Here is a 24,571-nt window from a genome sequence, read left to right as displayed (position 1 = left end):
TTGGCAAGGAATTAAAGATAAGGATTAATTGCCTAAATCCTATCTTTAATACAATCCCAATTGAAGATTGACTCCAATCAAGTAAGTAATCCTAATTCAAATAAATTAGGGATAATTACATCATTATCTCAAGATATTATTTCCTATTTAATATCTTGGAAATATTTAGAGAATATCTCTCCATTAAACACTATGGCCGGCCTTATCCCTATAAATACCCCATATTCTGTCAAATTTCAAAGGCTTTTGGCAACCCTAAAAAGGCCCTAAACACTTTACTCGAAACTAACTTAGACATCGGAGATCCGTTGACCTAACCCCCCCCCACCTCGTGGGGCGTGAGGCTTAGGTCTTTGATCAAAGGTGTTAATTGTTTTGCAGGTGCATTTTCGTCAAGACTGAAGACGGCGGAAATTTGCATGGACACCACCCCATATTTTCGTCACATTGAAAAATCTACCTACTTATACTGTCATAATTATGACCGATGCCTGTGTACGGCAATATAAATAATTAGTATTTAATGAAATCAGAGATATGTTGTGGTGATAAAATTGTGGTTTATTTTATCTTATTTGGTTTATTTTATTTAATAAATTGTGGTGATAAAATTGTGATGTACTACTATTAATTTTGTGATTTGTTGTAGGAGAAGTAGCATCCATATCTCAAATATTTTCAACAATCTTAAGAGTAGATTTTAGTTGCTACTAAAAATACTACTACAACCTTCCTTGATCAAATATGAATTCACATTCTGCGGACAAGCCACTATATATTGAGAATTTACATCAAAAGGGAATTAATTATATGTTCTTTGGTACATATGCTAACTATTGCATTTAATCATTTTGAGAGCTCAATCCTGTTGATTTCATTGTAGGAGGACACTACAAAAGTCAGTCCAATTTGTTGATTGGCTCTGATTGCTTGATGACTATGATTAAATTGATCACAATATATATAATATATAATATAATTATATATTTATATCATTGACGTTGTTTTATTTCCATTAATGAGTCGATAGCTAGAAAGAAGCCTTGATAAGTAAGATCCATTTTGTACCTTATTCTCTTCGAATTATATTGATAGCTAAAGCCTATCGTTTAGCAAATGTATAATTGATTTGATTTCCTTCTCTCTTATTTACTGGTTTTGAGCCTAAGAGATAAAACAGTCGTTCCCTATTATTTCTATTAACCTACGTTTTATCACCCATTGGTCTTTATATTAATCCTTTTGGTTACTGCTATATTGCCTTGCTTCACTATTATACTAATATAATTTAGTTGGACCCTTTTTTTGTAGAGAGTTGAAATAAGAAACACTTTTGGCATATAAATTTTATAGCATCTTTAAACTGTGGGGGTCACTATTTGGTTTGGAGGAATTAAATTAGATGCATTGTACCATGTGATTATTAGTATCATATAATTTGAGTTTTACATTCCATCTATTTCATGCATCACTAATGAGTTTGGTCGAGTGAATTCTAGGAGATCATTCAAATTGTGGGGGTTATAGGAGAACCCTTTGTGAGGAATATTCATATTAAAATTAATGGCATATTTTAAATTGTGCGGCTTTCTTTTATTCATTAAGTTACATTAACTTGTGTATTATTTATTAATTTTTAGCTATATCTGATATTGTGCAAATTCCAACATGATCACAATCTGTTCATGGCAATGACATTTTTGCTATAAATATTTTGGTGGAGTTATATTCCTTTCAACCAAATTATTAGTTATATGAGTTTATCTTTAATCTAGTAGACGTCATCACTGATGAATTTTTTCCAAATGAATTTCAGAATATCATTCAAATTGTGGGATTTAGAAAAATTTCGTGTACAGAGGTCTATTTGCAGATGATGACAAGGAATTATGAATATATGACAAGGAAGTATGAAGATGAGATGATAAGAATTGTGAATTGGAATTGTGAGACATACACGGAAGTACTCTTTAGCTGTTTTGGTAAAAGAAAATTATGTCATTTGATTATTGAGTACTCTCATAATTTTATGGTTTTCACTTATCTAATTTACTCAGCATATGAACTTTATTAATAGGGCATGTAATTTCTGCTTAGTTAATTTCTAAGTAGTTGTCATTTAATAAAGGGTTAAACTCTGCTTACTACTGAAGTTTTGTGGTTTTCAACATTTAGTACATCAAGTTTTTTTCGTCCCAGAGTCATACCTAAAGTATAAATTTTGGAACGGTCTCATACATCCTTTAGTCAAACTGTTAAGTCTCCCGTTAACTGTGACTAGGGATGGGTAACGGTTATGGCGGGCGGGTAACCGCGGTTATTTACCCATAATCGTTTATGCTCATACCTGCATAACCGTTTACCCGTTGGGTAATTGCCTAAACGGTTATACCCATACTCATAACCGTTTATAAATGGTTAACCATACTCATAACCGCATACTCATTTAACCGTAACTGTTTACTACCCGTTTACCCATTTATCATTTTTAACCTGTTTATCTTCTTCTTTTTACCATTACCCCTTTTTCACCCGTCTACATGTTTTTTAACAACTTGAAAATTAAAAAAAAATTGTCATAATTTTCTTTTTTTTGACAATTAAACACCGTTATAGGTACATTATCATATATTTCCATATTTTAATTTTTAAGTCCTTATACCATTCCAATAATTGAAATAATAGTTTACGGACTATATTTTTAACTGTTACCAATGAAGGTAAATATAATATTTGCTAAGTATTATTGGGTTACAAAAATTGTTTAGAAGACATTTTTGTCAATTTCACGGTTACCCGCAAGGAATTTAAATTAATTTGGCCAATTCCTTGATGATGAGAATCATCATTCCTGTAGTAGTGTTATTGAGAGAATGACCGATGAATTCCTTGCTAATTTATTGGGTGCTAAGTATTATTGGATCGAGAACATGGTTTGTGTTACTTTTACATATATAAAATAAATGAGTAAACGGTTACCCGTTTATAACCGCGGTTAATACCCATAACCGCCCATTTAAATTTTGCGGGTAAACGGTTATACCCATAACCATTTATTTATCTAAATGGCTACCCATAACCGTAACCGTTTAATTTAAATGGACAGGTAACCGCGGTTACCCATAACCAATGGGTATTTGCCCATCCCTAACTGTGACGTGACGCCATGTGGACAATGATTGGGCGCCACGTGTCAATCACGTGAAAATTAAAAATAAATTATTTATAAAATTAATAAATAAATAAAATTTTAAATTTTAAAAATTAAAAAAACATTCATCTTCCCCAATCCCACCCGTGCCCACCCTCATCTCCTCTCTTCTTTGACTCGTCATACATCCACCCTTCCCCCTCCATCTTCGACTCCCCCATCCACCCACCCAACCCTAACTCCTTACCATCTTCCCAAAATCATCTCAGCCAATTTCCTTATCGCCAAAGACAAAAAATTTGGCTATACCCCATTTGCTAGATTTTCAAGAAAAGTTGCATTTGAGTTCTGAAAAATAGCACCTATATTGCCATTTTTGGAGCTGGAACCTTCGTCAAGACCTAATACATTCCAAGGCTCTCTGAGATCTCCAACCTCCTTGTTCTTCGCAGCTGCCACCCCCCTCTCTCACCGCCGTTGCTTCCCCAGAACCTCGCCAAAACCCACTTCCTCTCTCCCAATAAATTAGTTTCCTCCATCGCTTCCAGACTCCAATGTCTTGTGGGTCAAACTGGAGAGTGCTTTTGGAGGGTCTTGGTGAGGGTTTTGGTGTCCCAAGCAAAGGCTTTGGAGATTCAGGAGTAGGCTAAGGTGTTGGGCTGGAAAGCCAACGCCATCATGCTCGCCATGTTTTCCGACAATGCCATTAAAGCAGCTCAAGCAACTCAAAAAAATTAATTTTTTATTTATTTTTCTGATTCAATTTGAAATTTTGGGAAATTGGGTGGTTGTAAAATCAATTGGATTTGGGGAAATGGGATTTCCGTATGGGATGAGAGGGGAGATGTTATTCTTGGTAACCTTCGAGAGTCTGTGACGTTGACAAGACGGAACAGAAGAAGGTGGTGTTGTTGATTTGGATGTTGTTGGCAGAGGAGAGGAAAAGATCGAAGGGTTCGTAGGAGGAGGTGAGGTGGTTCTTAGGGTTTTTGGAGAAGACACCGAAACCAGTTGCAATTGGAGGAGATCCGAGATCCAGTAGATCAGTGGCGAAGGGGTTGTAGTTTTGGTTAGCACCTCGTGGCTCTCCACCGCTGTCAAATCAGGTAGATGGGGGTCGGAGGTTCGAGCTCATGAAGGCCATTGAAGAGAATATGAGGGTTGGGTGGGTGGGTGGATGGGTGGAGTCGAAGATGGAGTAGGAAGGGTGGATGTATGACAAGTCGAAAAGGAGAGGAGATGAGGGTTTGGTGGGTTGGTGCTACATGAAGTTTTTTTCGTCCTAGAGTCATACCTAAAGTTTTAATTTTGGAACAATCTCATACATCTGTTAGTCAAACTGTTAACTCTGCCGTTAACTGATGATGTGGTGCCCATGTAGACAATGACTGAACGCCACGTGTCATTAAAGGGTCCACGTGAAAATTAAAAATTCAAAAAAATAATTATTTAAAGAAAAGTATTTAAAAAATAATAATAATAAAAAAGCAAAACCAAAACCCAGATCGTCTTCCCCAAATCCCTCGTGCCCACCCTCACACCCTCATCACTCGCAACCATTTCGCTCCCCACCCTCCTTCCCTCACTCTTCCCTTGTCAAAATCTCAAGCACCTTGACCTCTCCCAGAACCTTCTCACCAACGCCCTCCCTGCCACCCTCCCTGACCTCAAATACCTCAACCTCACAGTAAACAATTTCTCCGGACCAATTCCTTACTCCTTCGGTCGCTTCCAGAAACTCGAGGTCCTCTCTCTCGTCTACAATCTCATTGAAAGCACCATCCCCCAGTTTCTCGACAACATTTCCACCCTAAAAATGCTCAACCTTTCCTACAACCCGTTTCACCTTGGTCAGATCCCGACGGAGCTCGGCAATTTGACGAACCTTGAGGTGCTCTGGCTCACCGAGTGAAACTTAGTTGGAGAGATTCCCGACTCGCTGGGTCATCTCAAAAACTTCAAGGATTTGGACCTCTCTATCAATGGCTTCGAGGGGACGGCGGGATAGGAGAAGGAGGGCGACGGCGAGATTTTTAGGAGGGATGATAGGGGACGGGAAGTGGTTGCGGGTGATGAGGGTGAGAGGGTGGGCACGGGGGGATTTGGGGAAAACGATCTAGGTTTTGCTTTTGCTTTTTTTTTTTTAACTTTTCTTTATATATATTTTTTTTAATTTTTAATTTCCACATGGATCCCTTAATGACACGTGGCGTCCAATCATTGTCCACATAGACGCTACATCATTAGTTAACGGCAGAGTTAATAGTTTGACTAACGGATGTATGAAACTGTCCTAAAATTAAAACTTTAGGTATGACTCTGGAATGAAAAAAAACTTCATGTACCAAATATTGAAAACCATGAAACTTGAGGGTAGAAAACTGATATTTACCCAAAATATAGATGCAATGAATGCATATCTCAATACAGTAAAATTGACATGATTCATATCTACTCTAAGAATGCAAATATTATACATTTTTTTCCGAATAATGGATCTTCACAGTATAATGCAGGCTAAAATCAAGGCATAATCCACATTATGCCATGTTGACACGATGTGACAGAAGAAATGAACTCGGGCTAAAATCAAATTACATGTTCCATGAGGACGTGTTTGGTACGCGGGACGGGACGGTGCAGGGTGGAACGAGGCGTTCCGTCCCGCGTTTGGTACGCCTAAAATGAGTGGGACGAGGCGTTCCTAGGGACAAGTTTTGGATGATTTTTGGTTCCACCTCCCCTCCCTGGAACGGGTTGTTCCACGTCCGTGGGACAGAAAATTTTAACATTTGAGGACAAAAATGCCCCTTATCTTTTTCAAAATTTACAGCATCAAAATCATATAACAAACCCTAAAAACTATATCTCTTCTTCTCAGCCGCTGACCCTCTTCACCCCATCTCTCCCCTTCTCAACCTTCCTCCTCATCTTCTTCTCAGCCACTGACTTTCTTGCACTGGGTTCCTCGTTGGCAGTCTCCGCTGATGCGATAATCAATGGAGAAACGTCCGCACCTTTGAAGAGAGAGAGAGAGAGAGCAATTGAAGGCAAATTCTTGTCAGAGAAAAACCCATTTCTCTGCAGTCCACCAAAAGCACTTCTCCGTTGAAGCTTCACCTTTCTGCTGATTTTCAGCTTTCCGTTACTGTTTCTTCCGAGGTAAAGACTTCGTCTTTCTAAATCCACTGTATTTCATTGGCTTTTTTTCTTGGTGAGAATTGGAAATTTTGAGTTGGGTTGATTTCTATCACTGCATGCTTGGATTGTTTCGATTGTAGAGTAAATTTTCAACATTAAAATCCTGGGTTTTGTTGTTTTTTTGGAGTTCTTGATTGATTCTGGTCTTAAGTTTCATACAACACCTCAGTGAAGTTGCTTGCCGTTGTTTTGGTTTTCATATATTGGGATTTGCAATGCCATTTGATTCAAAGTTTGCTCATTTTAACAAAATAAAGGAAGGGTTTTGTGGGGTTGTTGCCCACAAATTATGTTTAGGCCAAAGAATAAAGTTAGAAGAACTGCGGTTTTGCTTTCGATTATAATTTACTTGAATTGATTCTTAAGTTAATATCTTTTCTGAGGTTGTTTTATACAAGATTTCCTCCTTCCGTTTGCTTGAGATTTTCCCATCCTTTACGTTGCTTTTCCATCCCATGACGAGTTGTCCTAATCTTAAAGGATTAAATTGTCTGTTTCTTTCTTCGAATCTGTTTAATTTAGTCGTTCAAATGTGTTCAAAGTATCTATTTTTTTCTTCCCTGTTTGAACTGTTTTGCTTCTAATTTTTCTTCTTCTTTTTCTTTTTCTTGTTCTTGCTTGCAACGTATATTGTTCTTGTGATCATAACCAAGCAAAATCTCACTTCTATTGTTTCTCATTCTTTCTACAGCACTCTTAAAGCGTCAAAGGGCTAATGTGAAGGGTCTGTTGAAAGCTGATCCTGTAAAAGAAGAACCTCAACCATACATTGATTGCACAGGAAACTTGCAGGTGCTGTATATCTGTATTTATTGCACTTTTTGTTGTTTCTCATATTTTTCTGGTTCCTTTTTGGTAACCATTCTTATGTAGCAGTGGTAGTACTTGTTTGTTAGTTCAACTCTTTCTGGAAATGTTTCCTTTGAACCAAGAACCTCTTTTGTTAACACAAACTCCACAAAGCTGGTTGACTGTACTCTTTTTGTCTTTCTTTTCAAAATTGTTAAAAAGGAAGACATAAAAGTTGTCTATGTATATGAGGTAGCTATAAAAGAAGAAGGCTTCATAATCAATTCATAAATTGTATGGACATACCACTAACTTGGTTAGAAAGTCCAATATTTAGTTTTGAATTCTAACCATAAAACTAGGGGTTGTAACATTCTACAAGAACCATCTCTGACTCATCACAAATGAGGTCTCAGAGAAACATGAACATTCATTTGGAAATTCTATGTTTTGCTTTTGTTGTAGTTCCATATTATTGTTGCTATATTTATTCATTATTTAGAAATGCTTTTTAGGTTTTGAGAAGTGAGCTAGATATGTGAATATAAACCTCATGTCAACTTTGTTGTTATGCAATCAGTATCTTATTTGTTCTCTGTGTAAGATCTTATTTGTTCTCAGAAACTTAAAGGTTTGTTATCTATAACAGGCTTATCAAGAGTCAACCAAAGAAAAACGGCGTGCTCAAATTGCTCAAGGTTTCACTCCATCATTAAACTTATATATGCATTGCTGTTAGATGGATCAACGTTGGAGCTACAAAGTTGGAGCTACCATTTCGGTTTCTACAACAGTAAGTTGCTATTTACAGTAACTTAATTTCTTAAAGTGTTGACGGGAATGTATGTATGTAATCTGCGTGTCTGCAATATTTGATGCAGGTTCTATGCCATATTTGAGTCTCCTCTACGGGTAGTTGACGGAAGAAGAAAGGAAAAAAGCTGGGGAAATTGTTAATATTCTCGACGAGAGCATTACTAGCTGGACCTTCCCCATAACTCACTTTGCATTGTATGAAATAGACTACGATGACAGATCTTTGAAATCTTGGACCAAGATTGCTGAAATCGGTTGTTAGACAAGCTCTCCGGTTGCATATATATGCATAGCACTCGGCACATTACAAAAAATATGGGTACTGCACACAATAAATTATTGGGAGTTTTAACGAAAAGTCTACGGTTCTGTTCATTTTAACGAAAAATCACATTTTTACACAAAAAAGTCAAATCTGCTACTATTCACTTTACCCTTTATTTTGTCCTTCTCATTAAAACTCAAAGTTTTCAAGCCATTTTCATTAGTTTTCCTTAAACTATTTGTGCCCTTTGAGACCAAAGAGCACCAACATATGTGCTCGTAGACAAATAGCAACAGTGCAGCAACGATAATTCTATGTGTGCCCTTTATGAGTGTGTCCTTTGGTCAAAGGGCACAATATAGTTGTTTGTGTTATTAAGGCAACGCACTATAAAGCCTAATTTGTGCCTTCATTCAGATAGGTCTGACAACCCTTCTCAACTGATTGGGCACTTCTGTATAATCGTGCCCTATACCAAAATTTTTTAAAAAGAATTGAAATTTTTTTTTTTCACATGAATTATATCGGATTCTTGCCCACTCACATACTAATTATATCGATCTATAATTAATAAACCTTAAACTGCATTAGTTGAGAAGAAAATTGAAAAGAAGAAGGAAAAAAAAAACTTAACTCAAATTCACGAATTGGGTGAGGTATTAAGATTAGAAACAAGATCTGAAGAGAAAATAGAATGAGTTTAACTAGGTAATATATATTAAGTGAATGAAGTTGTCTAACATTTTACAAGATAACAGCATCTAAAATCTACCAAAATTGAGGTCCTCCTATCTCAACCTCCACATGAATATCATCCAGTATTGGCGCCAATATATTTCTCTGGACAACCTCCACTGCCACTTTTTCTACTATCATTATACACATAATACAAGAGGGTGGAGTGTGAGTGAGAGAGAGAGAGAGAGAGAGAGAGATTCGGTGAGAAATGAAGAGTGAAGTGATGGTGGGTAAATAAGAGAGTAGAGTGGTAAGTGATTACCCAAACATTACTATAAACCAACAATGCCTGATGACCAAGTAAAATATAATAACTACCAAGACCATAACGCAGTGGGGTGCACATAAGGGATATCGTACGCATGCAAAATATCCCATCCAAACAACAACCGGTCATCACCACATGCAATATGTGTGACACATTCGGAGAAACCGAAAACGACATTCAAAGTCCGCGAGTCTGACTCATAGGGTCTGATAAAAGGATTTACAAAGTGTTTCCGACCTACATGCAGCCAACCAAGTTCCTAATGATCTTTCGTTTAAGAATCACTAGGGATGGACACACACTTCGGACTGAGAATGATACGTTGCACTATTGAAATTCTCTGACTTGGAGTGGGGACAAGGTGAAAGAACAAACGAAATCAACAAACAAAGACAACTCAAACATGTCAGACTAACATTTAAATCTAAAGGTCTTTCCGGGTATGATTCGACACTTCCTCAACCTTAATCTGGTCAATGCATTACCGTGAGTCTAGGGCTAAAGGTTTTCCATTAGCTTAATATTTAATACCTAGTATCGAAGTAAGGTGGTATTCCGGATATCGCGGTGGAAATCTTTACAAATACTAAATTTGGAGGTGATGTTTTTTCCAAAACAACGTCACCGAAGATGGCTTTTGAACTCTACCCCGGGCCCATAAGCTTACCTATGTTTTTCCTCAACACTCCTTACTTCGAAAAGATTGACAGATTAAACTCTATTAATCTATTAGGAAGCAAACAGTATTCATCATCATCACAATTTTTTTGCACGACGTTCGAGATTGCACCACTGAGTCGGAAATGTCTCTGCTACATTGTACGAAATTGGATCATATACAAAGATAGAAGACCAAACAGTACGTATTCTAAAGTTGGAGAAAGGATGATCGGAATAACGTTACCTCAAAAATATGGTCATGACTCAACAACTCTGTGAAGAGTTTGACCTGACAGAGTAGCGATGCCACCATCACCTTGTTCCGGGACAATAGGTGAAATTCGAGTGACTCCGCTGATATGGCCATACTTGTTCCAAAAGACATGAAATTTAACCCGAGCGACTCCAATTGTTGTCCGCAATGTTTCATCGTCACTTTTTCCTTTACTAGTTTTGAAAAAAATGGAGTTTTTAGATTTTATGACTTAAATAAGATATTTTTATATTTTAACATGAATCGTTTTCTAAATCTAATTCAAGTATTTATTATTAAAACTTACCATATTTAAGTATTATAACATTTATAAACCTATTCTTAAGTCATGTATATTTTTATGCTCCAATCATACAAATAGATAAAAATTTATCCAAAATTTAAATTCTTATAATTAAAAAAAAATCAACAACAATACATAAAAAATTTATATGAAAAAAACTCATAGGTACAGAGTATTGTTACAAATGTATAGGTACATAAAATTGTGGTACGAATACATTAGTACATAAGTTTTAGTACAAATGTCTCACCTACGTAACTATAGTACACACATAAGTACGTAATATGCATATATATATATATGGAGAAATTCATGTATAATGAAGAAATTGAACTTATCACAAACTCAACTATCGTTTACGTGCGCTACAAGCAAACTTGGAACTAGGCCTGGCAATTCCTGACACGACACGACACGAAATTAACAGGTGTTCGGATCAACACGATAACGAATCATGTCGTTATTGGGTAACCCGATAAGCACCTGTTAAGATAACGAGTTGGTTCGGGTATACACGTGGGTAACACGATACACGATAAGTAAAATATGAATTTTATAATTTTATAACCCTAAAAAAATACTATAATAATTATATATATTAATTTAACAATTTTATACCCCTAAAAACTATAATAATTATATATATGTATATTAAATTTTAAAATTGGTGACCATTGGATCGGCTTAAATATACATATCATTCAATTTCTTAAGTGTTATACGTACAAAATAAACATTCAGAAATCAAGTAACGGGACAAAACTTTTCAACGGTTATAAACGAAAAATCACGATTTAACGATTATTTTAACTCCGATTTGGATGATTTTTTACAGCTACACTCCTTGACCCTATATGATTACAATGAATGAATTCGATCTTATGTTATACTTAATGAAAGTATAAATAAACTCTAAGTGTTAGTGAATCTATCGTTTTGATGGGATATGCATTCTACAAAACTAATTTCAACGATCCAACCGTCGAACTTGTTTGTATATGCTTCGAGATCGCATACGCCAAAAATTGAAAAAAACAAACATTTAGAGATCAAGTAACGGGACAAAACTTTTCGATGGTTATCAAAGAAAAATCACAATTTAACGGTTATTTTAACTTCGATTTTGATGATTTTTTACAGCTACACTCCTTGACCCTATATGAATACAATGAATGAACTCGATCTTCAATTTAAAATATTTACACAAGTGGATACTACAAAATTTTATGTTATACTTAATGAAAATATGAATAAACTCTTAAGTGTTAGTGAATCTATTATTTTGATGGGATACGCATTCTACGAAACTAGTTTCAACGATCCAACCATCAAACATGTTTGTATATACTTCGAGATCACATACGCCAAAAATTGCAAAAAAACAAACATTCAGAGATCAAGTAATGGGACAAAAAAATTTTACGGTTATAAACTAAAAATCATTTAACGGTTATTTTAACTCCGATTTTGATGATTTTTAAAAGCTACACTCCTTAATCCTATATGAATACAATGAACTAATTTGATTGTCAATTTAAAATATTTACACAAGTGGATGCCACAAAATCTTATGTCATGATGATCGATGAAAATTGAGGATTTTGTAAAAGGAATAACATGCAAGTTTTGAGTTCCATTAGTAAGGTTTAAACTTTTGAGAAATGCTTCATAACCTTGAAAACAAAAACTCTTTCTTTTTGCATATCCTTGCACATTTAATATTTTGTAATAGACTAGTAGTGTATGGATATTTGTTTATTAGGCTCTTATTTTTTAGTGTAGATGTAGTACTTAAATGACAAATGTGTTTTAATGTTTTGAAGTAATATTTATGTGGCAATGTGTGGTATGTGCAAATTTAAGAAAAAATATATATTTTTCTTAAGGGGTCATAACTGGTCGGGTCACTTTACTCTAAGGATCCGTTAAGATAACGGGTGTGACACGACATGACCCGTTAAGATAACAGATGTTATACGAAAACAACACGAACATAACAAACACAACCCGTTTTCCAGGCCTAGTGGGACTTAGGCCATCTCTAACCGAAGGGTCCAGAGGGTCAGAGGGCCGAAAATAGCCCTAAAACCGTCTCCAACCGAGGGCTAGGCCAGAGGGCTCTGGAATCTGGGAGGGCCCCACGGGATCAGAGAGGGCTGGAGGGCTGGAGGGCTAGCTGCTTTCGGCCAGCCAGCCAGCCACGGGCTGGCTATTTTTTTTTAATGTTTTCCTATTGCTGTCGGTTATAACCGACAGCATTAAAGAGATTCTTTTTTTTTTAATAGTTTTACTATTAGTGTCGGTTATAACCGACACTAATAGTTTGAATGTTTTTTAATATAACGGCTAGTAGCCGTTGTATTATTAGGCCTTTTTTTTTATGAATTTAAACTTCTTTTTTTCCCTTTTTTTTTTCCTTTTCATATGAATCAAATTTTGTTTCATATTTTTTTTCAATTCTATTTTACAAAATTTGTTTCAATTTTTTTTTAAATTCTATTTTTTTCCTATAACTTCTATTTTACAAAATTTGATTCATATTTTTTTTCATATAACTTCTATTTTACAAAATTTGTTTCATATTTTTTTAAATTCCATTTTTTTTCCTATAACTTCTATTTCACAAAATTTGTTTCATATTTTTTTTCAATTCTATTTTTTTCCTATAACTTCCTAGGCCATTTATACAACATTAAATTAAATTAAGTAACATGAAACAACATTAAACAATATGAAACAACATTAAATAACATTAACCAACATACAAATTATACAACATAAAAAAACATTTAACAACATGAAACTTAAACAATATTTTTAAAAACATTTAACAACATAAAACTTAAAAGCCTACTCCATGCTTCTTTTGGCCCAAAGATGTGCAACAAGATCCTGTTGTAGGTACCTATTTGTTGCACGAGAACGTATTATTCTATAGCGCCTCATATACTCATTTATAGAGATACTACCAGTTCTTGGATTGAAACTCAAATTAGGCCCATCATATATTTTTGCTAGAGCCCTTCTTGACCTATTTGGATCTTCTTGGTCATCATCGTACTCTCCATCAATATACCCATCTCGCTCATCCTCCACTATCATATTGTGTAATATGATGCAAGACATCATGATGGAGTTCAAATTTTCTCGACTCCACCCTCTTGCCGGTTCGCTGATAATCTTCCACCGTGCTTGTAGAATACCGAAAGCTCTCTCAACATTTTTCCGGTATGCCTCTTGGTGTAAGGTAAACAACTTTTCTGCATCATTCCTAGGGTTTGGAATTGCTTGGACAAGTGTCGCCCACTTTGGGTAGATGTCATCTGCCAAGTAATACCCCATATTGTATTCACGGCCGTTGATGTAGTAGTCAAGTTGAGGTGCTTTACCTTCCGTCAAGTTATTGAAGAGGGGTGAACGCCCAAGAACTGTAATGTCATTTTGGGATCCAGGGACTCCAAAGAAAGCATGCCAGATCCATGTGTCATATGAGGCAACTGCCTCTAACACAACAGTTGGCTTTCTCGACCTTCCGCTAAAGCCTCATTGCCATCCAGTGGGACAGTTCTTCCAATCCCAATGCATGCAGTCTAATGACCCTATCATGCCCGGAAACCCATGGTCTTCAGCTTTGTGAAGGAGCCGATTCAAATCTTCTTGATTTGGCTCTCAGAGGTACTCGTCTTTGTAAACCTGAACAATTATGTTACAAAATTCTTCAAGAGTATTAAGGCATGTAGACTCAGACATACCATGGGTTTCATCCATCGAATCAGCTGAGGAGCCATATGACATCATTCGGAGTGCAACAGTAACCTTCTGATGAGGTGAGAAATCAGGGTGGCCTGCTCTGTCCCACTTCTGTCGAAAGTATGGATTGACCTGCTGGACATCACGAAGTAAACGCTCGAAGACATGACGCCTCATCCAGAAGCGACGTTTGAAATCCTCTTCTGTGTACACCGAGTTGGGGTTGAAGTAGTTGTTCATCAGATTGGCATGCGACATCGCTCTGTTTTGTGGTTTGTAAGAGCGACCAGCAACAGAGCCACCCCATTGAGGTTGTTCCTCAGTTAGCTGACACATCATGGCCGCAGCCATGGCTGCTGCCATGTTTTGTTTGTTGCGCCTTACTTGAACTTATTCATCAGACTCCTCATCTTCTCGTCTCATTTGCGCCCATTTTGCTTCCAATTTGGAATTGGATGAGGACCCCCAATTGGAATTGGATGAAGATCCAAAGTTGGAATTCATTGCAAACTTGAATTGAAAGAGATTGAATTGCAAGAGATTGAATTGAAATAGATTGAATTTAAAGTTGTGTGAATTATAGCCCAATATCCACCCTATTTATAGCAAAAAAAAATTCAAATCCAACGGCTAGTTGACGTCAGCATGATGTCAGCTACCAACGGCTAGCTGACATCATGTTGACGTCACCTAGCCGTTAGATTTGAATTTAAATTGTAGTTTATAAATAATAAATTATGTTTGGCCCTATGACCCTTTGGCCCTCGGTTGGAGACGGTTTTTTGTGACAGGGCTAAAATGAGCCCTTTGGCCCTCTGGCCCTCGGTTGGAGACGGAGGCAAATATGGCCTTGTACTGTTCATTAACTGGCCAGCCCTCGGTTAGAGATGGCCTTAGGACTCGTTTAACAAGCACTAGCAATTAAAAACGCTTTTAAAGAAATATTTTTGAGTTCTAAAAACACTTGAAATATTTCTTTCCATTTATTTAGGCCCAAAGCCCAACAGGCCCCAAGTTGATAAACCCGTCACCCCTTTCCGCGCTATGGCGCGAAAAGACTACCAATTCCAAAAATCCAGTGCGACATTAGGGTTTCACCTCACATGCTACCGGTAGTCCGGGCACTGCTGCTTCCTCTCCCCCACCGCAACGATGTCCGGATTTTCAGACCAGCTCGAAGAAATAAAATCCCTGATATCTTCAGCCGCCACCAAAGCAAACAAGTCCTTCGCCTACTCCACCCTCTTACACCTCCAGCAGCAATCCTCCGACTGCCACGATTCAATTCAAATGCTTGCGCGGAGCTGCCGGAGCCTCATCCGTCCGACCGTCGCCGATGTTCGGAACAATGACGAAGAAATGTGAGTTCTTCGGATTCGACATGTCATTTTTCTGGGTTTTTCATTTATTTTAATGGTATGGTGTAACTGAATACGTCTTGGATTTTATTTTTTTATTTAAAAATTTTGCAGTGCAACTCAGGCATTGAAATGCTTGGGCTTTATGATATATCATCCGTCCATCGTTGCCGAAATCGCAGGTACATGTAGCCACTCAAAAATCTGTTTCGTTTGAAATTTAAATTTTGAACTTTTTAGGCAGCTGAGATTAAACTGATAACCAAATTTCTGTCACCAATTTCTTTGTTTCGCAGCGGATGATGTCAAATTTGTTTTAGATTCACTGGCAAAGCTCATTACAACCACAAAAATGAAGGTTATTTCTTTATATTAACGGGAATTTATTACTAAAAGCGATAATCTTTTTGTGTTTTTAGTTTTTGTTTTTTCGCGTGTGTGTCCGAATATTAACCTGCTGATTTCATAACTGCAGTCTGTTTGCAATTTAGGGGTGTGGTGCATATCTATCCAACAATTGAGTACACCACTTTTAGCTGCCCATTTCCATTCTCTTTTGCTTGCGATTGTTCATGCCATTGACAATCCTATCGGTTCTTTGTCGACTACTTTTGAGGCTATTCAGGTAATACATCGCAAGTATCATGCGTTTTAAACAGCGTTGTTTTCATACTAATTCTTCTGAATATGCCTTATGTTATTGTGACAGGCTGTTATGAAGCTAGCAACTTTGTTAAGTGAGAATATGAGAGAGATGTCGCATATATGGGCTCCTCCAGTATATAGAAGACTCCTTAGCTCTGATAAGAGGGAGAGGGATATGTCGGAGAGTTGTTTATTGAACACTAGGTCTACAATATTACCCCCTCCGCTAAATCTTTCCAAGGTACTCACTTGCTCATGTCATTTTCTTGAAGTATGACTTCTAGTATGGGTAGATTATGCCGTGTCACGGAAAAATTAACCATAAGATTATATAGCATCCCTTCCATTGGCTTCACGGGTCTCACATAGAACCATGAGGTGGCTTTCCATGATCTTGTCTTGCTGGTTATTCTGTAATTTATATTGACATGTACATTTCCTTTTTCTTCATTTTCTTCCATAAACAGGCAGTTGTCAAAGATTTGAAGCCAAGGTTGCTTACTGGGATGCACCACATGCTAACCAACGGCATGAAGGTTCAAACTATTCAAGCATGGGGATGGTTTATCCGCTTACTGGGATCTCATGCCTTGAAGAACAGGCAGTTAATTAATCAGATGCTAAAAATTCCCGAGCAGACATTTTCAGATCATGACTCACAAGTTCAAATTGCTTCACAAGTAAGTCTAATTCCAAAGAATAGATGATATCCTTTTCTTAATGATTTCATTTATGTTATGCTCCTTCGAAGCTAGATCCAAGTCCCTAATCCTTGTCAGCGTTAAAACTTAATCTAGTCTCAGAATAACCAGACTTTCTGATTCCATGTCTTAAGCTAAGATTGTTATGTACTCCAATTTTGCAGGTTGCCTGGGAAGGTCTTATTGATGCCCTTGTTCACCCTACCATGATATTACCCTTTGAGACAAATGCGACAAAAAAGGACAATGGTATGGAACAAATAGGAACATGCAAGGGAAACGGTAGTGAAATTAAAAAAAATGGATACTTAAAAGGCACAAAGCTCATTATGACACCACTGATAGGCATCATGTCGACTAAATGTGATGTATCTGTTCATTTAGCTTGCTTGAACACGTGGTGTTATTTATTGCATAAACTTGATATCTCTCTCAGTGATTCTTCTGTCATCAGAATGGTACTAGAGCCTGTTGTTGAGGCAATTTTTCAAGTTGATCCTGATAGTAAGAGCATCTGGGCCAGGAATCTGTGCATAGATTTGCTTAATGATTTCATATTGGCAAAATGTAAAGATATAGATTATGACTCACTTAATCAAGTGAACCATCAGTTATTGGGCAAAACCTCTAGGATTGCTCCCTTTGTATCCGGAAGTTTCTCTTGGAAGCAGTATCCCATCAAATGGTTTCCATGGGATCTGAGTCTTTTAGACTTCCATTTAAAGATGATCTACATTCTTATCTGTCAAGCGTTAAGGGAAACTGTCTCCCACGATAACAGGATTTCAGCTGCGGATGCCTCCTTAAGGTTATTTAGATCTGTTTTGAAAGGAGTTCAGTTGGAGTTGAAAAGGTCGTCTATCAGTTATGATGATATTATGTTTTGTTTGAATGCAATATTGAAGTTCGTAAAAAATACTTGTGAAAAAGTTATTTCAGATTGTAGTGACAGAAATGACTTACATCACATATCGCTTCAGTTGGTGGAGGCTGTCTGTGAGGAGATTGAACATACTATAGTGGGATCCCCTCTTTACAGGGTGCCATTTGACATCAAGTGTATTGATAACCTGCAAATATTAGTTGACATTGGATGTGGAAAATCTGGTGTCACTAACGCTTACATGGATATGGTTTCACCAATGGTTTATTTAAGTGTACTTTACTTCTGCTTAGTGGTTCAGTCAACAATGACTGAACCCAAAACAGACAACAATCTTCAGAGAATGCAGAATTATTTCAAATATCTGTTATCAATGTTTGATCCCCTGGAAAGCCTAGTTGTCACTACTGGATTATTGTACAAGCACAGTGGGCCTAGCTGCTTAAGGATGTGGATTGCAGTGGCAGAAGGTTTGAAGTTCTACATTGATGATATGAAGGATTTTTCGTCATTGAAAATGGAGTCTGACAGCAAATGTTGTTTTGCCGTGTGCGATCTGTTGTCCTATCCACTAGTTGTATGCTCCTGTACTCCGAAATACGTTATGTCTGCAGAGCTTGGAAGCCCCTCAAAAGAATCTCATGCTTCACATCACATACAGGTTGAGCTTGACCAAGTTATCACACTCTGGAAGTCCCTCTATTGTTCCCTCTGCACCTCAATATCTGGGTGTTTCATTGGCGGCAGTTTCTTTGAGGATCTCTTTTCAATATTGGATAGGTGCCTTGAAAAGTGTACTAGCATGCTTGTGTGTGCTGATGAGTATGTCTTAAAATTCAAGGATCTGGCTCTTCATTGCATTTCCTCATATGGCGATGTGTTGATATGTATTTTGGAAAAATTCTGCTCTTCAGAATTTAATTCATATCGAGATAACAAGCATGGCTCTAACCACAAGGTCTCTAGTGCCATTCAATTCTGCTTGAAATTGATCATCAGGTTAGTCCAAATGTTGCTAGTTTGGATTTAGTCAAAGTCAAATGCTTCCGCCGTCAGTTTTTATGTTGAATGTGTTATTATTATACAGATATATGAAGTTGTTGCAGACAAAGATAGGATCAGACGAACCAATTGGTCTTAGTGCAGTCTCAAGGTTAGTTTAGGTAGCCATTTTGTCAACTTTCATGTTTATGTTCCTTGTGTAATTACATTAATGTCAATTTCTCCTTTGATGTGAAATTTGCAGGGTATATTCTGCATTGGCACACTTGCTGAGTTCCCTGCACTTGAAAGAGGATATCCTATCCTTCTTCAAGGTTTGTGCTTATTTCCAAGGTTTTGTGTTCTGTCTCATTTCATACTGAGGTGGAGCGATATGATAGGCTGTGTACCAGTTCACTGCCATAGATCTTTAGATTGTTTTTCTTTATTCCCAAATTGAATCAGTTTCTGATCAAAGTTGTTGCAAGTGGGAAGTGAATGATATCTGTTCAAATTATTCTTAAACCCTAACAAATGTGCAATGAGCATGCACCGGCTCTTAAAATTTTATCTTATTTTTTATTTTTGGCAAACCGTAGAATCTTCACTATAAATTCATCTAAACTATGGGTGCTGGAAACCTTCTATTAGAGTATGTTCCTCATAGGAAAGCTGTTCTGAGAGCGTTGTCCTTATCTGTTGGAGTTGGTGATCAAGATACTGAAATTTCTTGCCGTTTCATCTGTTATTTCAGGTTTCCTTATTGTTCAGTGTGTAAATGCATAGCTAAAATATTGTTAATGTTGGTTTAATGCGTCATGTACTTGCAGATAGTATCTGATCCACTGCTTCAGTGGCTGGTACTCATGGAAACACAAGATGAGAACACCAGCAATCAATTTCAACTCCTGTGGGCAGAAACGCTTAATTGTTTAAGGAGGAGTCAGCCTCCAATAATCTTTGACTCTGCATTTCTCCAACTCCAAGCACCCATCCTTGCAAAAACTCTTGATCACTCAAACCTGTCCATTTCAAATCCAACCATCACCTTCTGGAATTCCACATATGGCGAACAAACTGAATTGGATTACCCCCAGACCTTACGTCATGTCTTAGACAAGCTCTGGAGAAATGGAAGAATAAGCCTCCATAAGAGAAGCCCACCACGTCAAAGATGTCAATCAAGACCGGGATCCGCTACCGCTCCACCAAGATACAGGGTCAATGCAACCCATAACAGAGGCTCAAAAAGAGTAGAACTGCAAGAGGACACGATAGGCGGTGAGCTCAAAGAAATGCCTCCATGTTCGAGTTTGAAAAGGAAAAGGTTGGAACTAACTGAGCATCAGAAGGAAGTAAGGCGAGCACAGCAAGGAAGGGAGAGGGATTGTAGCGGTCACGGCCCGGGCATCCAGACTTTCACAAGCATGGATTTTTCGCAGGGGAACGAGGATACGCAAGACAACCAAGATATCCGGAATGCAGAGTGCATCTTGGAGCTGTTGAGAAAGGGATAGTTTGGCTATCTCAGTACTCTCAGGCTTTCAGCTTCTACTTTGACAGTTTCCTGTGTATAGAAATGTAGAGCCCCAAATGTTGGAGCTGGGCATATGTTATGTACATAACTGAATTACTTATGTTTTCTGTATTATCTATCTTCTATTCTATTATATATAAAGAGAATGGAAAAGGTGAATAGGGATTTGGTGTCATGCTTCAACAAAAATATTTGGACAAAAATGCCCCCAAAACAAAAAACTTCAAAGGCATTCTAAAATAATACATCAAATAAGGTAGGGGCATTTTTGTCATTTTAATAGTATTTCTTTAATAATTTACTTTCTGATGCTTTTTTTTTAAATAAGTACCTCACAATAAGCTAGCAATAATATGATTTAATTTCTTTATTTTTAAGCACGTTCAAAACATCTTAAGAGGCGTATAATGGCGGTTATAAAAAAAAAATTCACACACGGATAACAATGTGGTTAAATAAGTTATCAAATGATTGTTTTTTTTTTTTAACAAACGATATAATTGTTTTTTTTAACAAACAATATTATCTACACTAAGAGCAACTCCACCCATGTAGATTGCTCGGGGGACAAGTAAGAGAAAAGGGCCCGAGGCCCTGTAGATTTGCTCCAGCGTGAAGGAGCCCGAGCGGAGGTGGAGGCCCGAGCTCCGGGCCTGTGAAGAGTTGACAGCCCACAAGCCCGAGCTCCAGGCCTTTTTTTAATTTTTTTTCTGTCAGGCGCGTGCACCCCACTCGAGCGTGGGGGCGTGTCGCCCGACAACTTTTCAGAAAAAACAGAAGCCTTTTCAGACTTCAATGTGACTGTTGGGAAGCCACGGTCCGTTTGATCTCAATGGCTATTTAACTTGGACCGTTTGATCTCAACGGTAAAAAAAATACAAAAAATCTTATTTAATATCAACCGTTCGATCTGAGATCAACGGTCGATATTAATATGCTTTATAAATAAATACATAAAACGAAAAAATAGTTTTAAAATTAAGAAAAGTTACCGTTGTGACACGTGGCATAATTTGGAGTGTTGGAATTCAATTTTTTTTTAAATCCAACGGTAGAGATTAATTATTTGAATAAAAAAATTAAAAAAAATTGTAAAAAAATTCCTCAAAAATATCTGAAATTTTTTTTAAAAAAATGTTTCTACTTTTCTATAAATACCTTCTCATTATCATCTACCTTACACCACAATTTCATATGTTCTCAACTACTTTCAATCACATTCCTATCTTTCTCTCAAAATTTCAATCCAATTTTTTTCAACAAAATGACTACTGATGCAGGTACAAATTGGACGTCTCTTGAAGATGTTGCATTGTGTACTAGTTGGGTTGAAGTTACTCATAGTTCGTGTACGGGTAATGAGATGCAGTTGCGAGAAATGTGGAGTCTTATTCATACCAATTGTTGAACAATAAAAATACATGACGTATAAAAAATAAGGTCCATACAAATTGGGTCAAACTACAAGGCAAAACAAGATGTAATCCAGCCCAACAAAAATGAGGATGGGCTTTACATACATCCATAAATAAAATAAAATAAAATATGCATTTCCCTACAAAAGAGGGAAGAAACATACAAAATCAGCGGCTCCCCCATTTCCTGCAACAAAAAAAGAAAAGTGGAGTCAGTTTAAGAGAAGGTGGCGAAAAGAAAGGCCTTTATCCTCCCCCACGTAAGAACTCTGGAAACCTCCTAAGATGCCTATAAATAGGCATCAACCACAGCAAAAAAAGGGAGGACAGGAAAAAAAGAGGGAGACGCTGCAGAAATTGCAGCACACGGAGGACGAAAGAAAAGGAAAGGTACGCTGCCGAAATTGAGATAGAAATTGAGCAACGAAAGATGAGACTTTCAAGGAAGAAGAGCAAACTACAAGCAACAATCAAAAGGTACAAAACTATGATTCTTTTCTCTTCATCTGCTCTCTAGTAAAATTATTTTGCAGGCAAACGTTGTCTTTAAAAAACTTTGGGCAGCAACAAGAACTTATATGCTAGCAACTGTCGACGTTAGACAAAAAAAATCCCAAACAGAAATGGCAGTCGTACCACGTCTCCAACCGTCGTCTCCGGTGGTTTTCCAGATGGAACCCGTGCACTACGCGGCTTGAAGGAAATGGGTTTGGTAATGCCGTGTTGCATAAAACCAGAAGAACCCGAAGGAAGTCGCAGGATGTGGCTTGAAGGAGATGGGTTTGGTGATGCCGTGTTGCATAAAACCAGAAGAACCCGAAGGAAGTCGATGTGGCTTGAAGGAAATGGGTTTGGTGATGCTGTGTTGCATAAAACCAGAAGAACTCGAAGAAAGCCACTCACAAAGAACAACCATTATCACAATGCTCACTCCGGGCGGCATGAATCCCACCAAAACGCAGCAGATCCGCTTCCCACGGCCTCCTGCAATCTCTTGCGTGAAGTTTCTATATCTTTCTTTCTCTCTTCGGAGATACAACAGAGAAGCAGCAATCTCTTGGGTGTCTAAAGAAGTTTTGACATCTTTCTCTTTTCAGAAATGCGACAGAGAAAGAGCAACTTCTTGGGTGTTTAAAGAAGTTTAAGAGATACAACAGAAAAGAAACTATCATCCTCCACGATCGAACAAATGGGAAGGAAGAAACCATCGTGCCCAGCTATGGTCCTGAAACCCGCCGATAATGTAAGGATAGTTTCGAACAAGGCAACAACAATGACGTTGCGGCAACACCTGGACAAATAAGATTTTGAAATTGAGATTTCAAGTTCTTTATCCCCGAAGCAGTACCTTCCATCCATACTTTTTGTCCATGTCAAGAAGAAAATGAGCAGCTCGTACCGTTCCCTCCTTCCGCGCAACCGTTGGTTATGAGTGTTTAAAGAAAATGGCCAGTCCTTCAATTTTCTTCCGTAGCAGAGTGATTATCATCACGATTTTCTGGTGCCCAGAGAACTGCGGCTGCAAGTTTCTTTAAAAAGAAAGGGAAGAGCCCTCGTGTTTTTTTTTTCCAAGTTCACACATGGTGGGAGAAGTTGCCTCAAAGATTTTTTTTTTTTTGTTTAAAAGAAAGTTCTCAGGCTATTGTATTGTAGTTTATAAGAACTCCATCATAATGTGTGGTACCAGACAAAAAAAAAAACATATAAAATGGTGAGATGAAAAGGCTACGGCATGAGAGGGAAACAAAAGCCCCTCCAAAACTTTCCACTCACGTGGGCACTATGAGAAGGGCCCAATTTAATCGAATATGGTGCAGGAAGAAAAGAAAATATGGAAGCAAACTAACTAAAGGGTACAAAACAAATTTGCCCCTTGATATCTTCACGGCATGGGGACAAAAAGCCTACGACACTAGTTAAAGTCAAACAAAATTGGAAGGCTAAGACCGGGCTCAAGGTGCACCAAAATTGGTACAGCTGCAGTCCATGTTCCACCTGCTCTACGAGCACCAAGATGAAGCAAAATAAAAAAGAAATAATAATCAACACTATCATCTCAATCATACAGCAGCTGCTCTAAGACACCAAAGATTGAAAAAATATCATTGTTTCCTAAAGAAATAATGGGGAGATGACTCACGGAATTTGCATGCAAAAAGAAGATTATGTTAATCTCACAAGGAAATAAAGAGGACATGCAACGACTCTCGTTGACTTCATAAAATTCTGAAAACTACGCCGCGTACTCAAATGAACAGCAGAAGATAACTATCTTCCTGACTCCATGAAAAGGTCCTGTTTGGACTTGGAAAGGTGAAAGAAGAAAAAAAGGCTTGCTGACATATTAGAAAGAAGCTTGGGACAAATGGGACTAAAATCCCATGTTGAGTGGGATTGAAAGTTCAAAATAAAAGTATAAAAACAAAGGGGAAGGCTGCTTTCAACACATAACCCGTATGGGATGAATCCCGTGAAGGAGTTAGATAAAATATTTTCTCTATTCCAAGCATGATCCCCTACAAATTTGTCAGAAGAAAGAAAGCTGCAAAGGAAAAGTAAAATTAAACATGGAGTAAGAAATGGTACCAAGCTAGAGTCAAATGCCAAAATATTAGTGGGTTTATCAGAAATAAATCCGTTAATTTACTCTACGCTCAAACGGCACAAAACCACTTTAAATGGGACAAAGCTGCCTCAAATGGCTAAAAGCCGATTCAATGGCATGAAGCCGTATTAAATTCCAAATGGCATGAAGCCGAAGAAAGGTCTCAAATACATTACGAACTACGCTGGTTTGATTCCATTAAGGATACGTAGGCAGTTTGATATCAATTTTCTATCACAACCATGAAATCA

General features: G+C 37.4%; 1 protein-coding gene and 2 long non-coding RNA genes across 4 annotated transcripts; all 3 read left to right on the top strand.

The window, feature by feature from the left end:
* The first annotated feature begins 5,756 nt into the window (after window positions 1–5,756).
* LOC126602082 (uncharacterized) lies at window positions 5,757–7,598 on the top strand. The gene is made up of 2 exons (XR_007615973.1): window positions 5,757–6,313; window positions 7,044–7,598. It is a non-coding gene; the product is annotated as an uncharacterized LOC126602082 (long non-coding RNA).
* A 7,641-nt stretch (window positions 7,599–15,239) lies between these two features.
* Window positions 15,240–20,461, top strand: LOC126605484 (uncharacterized). Of its 2 annotated transcripts, XM_050272894.1 has the most exons (10): window positions 15,240–15,556; window positions 15,668–15,735; window positions 15,850–15,911; window positions 16,029–16,178; window positions 16,263–16,439; window positions 16,666–16,878; window positions 17,064–18,781; window positions 18,870–18,935; window positions 19,029–19,098; window positions 19,594–20,461. In XM_050272894.1, the coding sequence occupies exons 1-10, from the start codon at window positions 15,348–15,350 to the stop codon at window positions 20,278–20,280; spliced, it is 3,420 nt and encodes a 1,139-aa protein (XP_050128851.1). In that variant the 5' UTR covers window positions 15,240–15,347; the 3' UTR covers window positions 20,281–20,461. The 2 variants fall into 2 exon arrangements, with proteins under 2 accessions (XP_050128851.1, XP_050128852.1); XM_050272895.1 differs by lacking the exon at window positions 16,263–16,439.
* Window positions 20,462–21,474: 1,013 nt separating this feature from the next.
* Window positions 21,475–23,383, top strand: LOC126602036 (uncharacterized). Its single transcript, XR_007615956.1, has 2 exons — window positions 21,475–22,192; window positions 22,317–23,383. It is a non-coding gene; the product is annotated as an uncharacterized LOC126602036 (long non-coding RNA).
* The last annotated feature ends 1,188 nt before the right edge of the window (window positions 23,384–24,571 follow it).

The sequence above is a fragment of the Malus sylvestris genome, chromosome 15 (assembly GCF_916048215.2).
Source record: "Malus sylvestris chromosome 15, drMalSylv7.2, whole genome shotgun sequence".
Lineage (NCBI taxonomy): Eukaryota > Viridiplantae > Streptophyta > Magnoliopsida > Rosales > Rosaceae > Malus > Malus sylvestris.
The sequence above is the reverse complement of the archived record's forward strand: the minus strand, read 5'-3'. Positions and strand labels throughout refer to the sequence as shown.

What these genes read in the sequence shown, in the direction of transcription:
- LOC126605484 (XM_050272894.1), top strand. Translation starts at nt 15,348, where the DNA reads ATGTCCGGATTTTCAGACCAGCTCGAAGAAATAAAATCCCTGATATCT. An exon ending in TTACAACCACAAAAATGAAG is followed by an intron (nt 15,912 to 16,028) that starts GTTATTTCTTTA and finishes TCATAACTGCAG; the next exon opens with TCTGTTTGCAATTTAGGGGT. An exon ending in GGTCTTAGTGCAGTCTCAAG is followed by an intron (nt 18,936 to 19,028) that starts GTTAGTTTAGGT and finishes TGAAATTTGCAG; the next exon opens with GGTATATTCTGCATTGGCAC.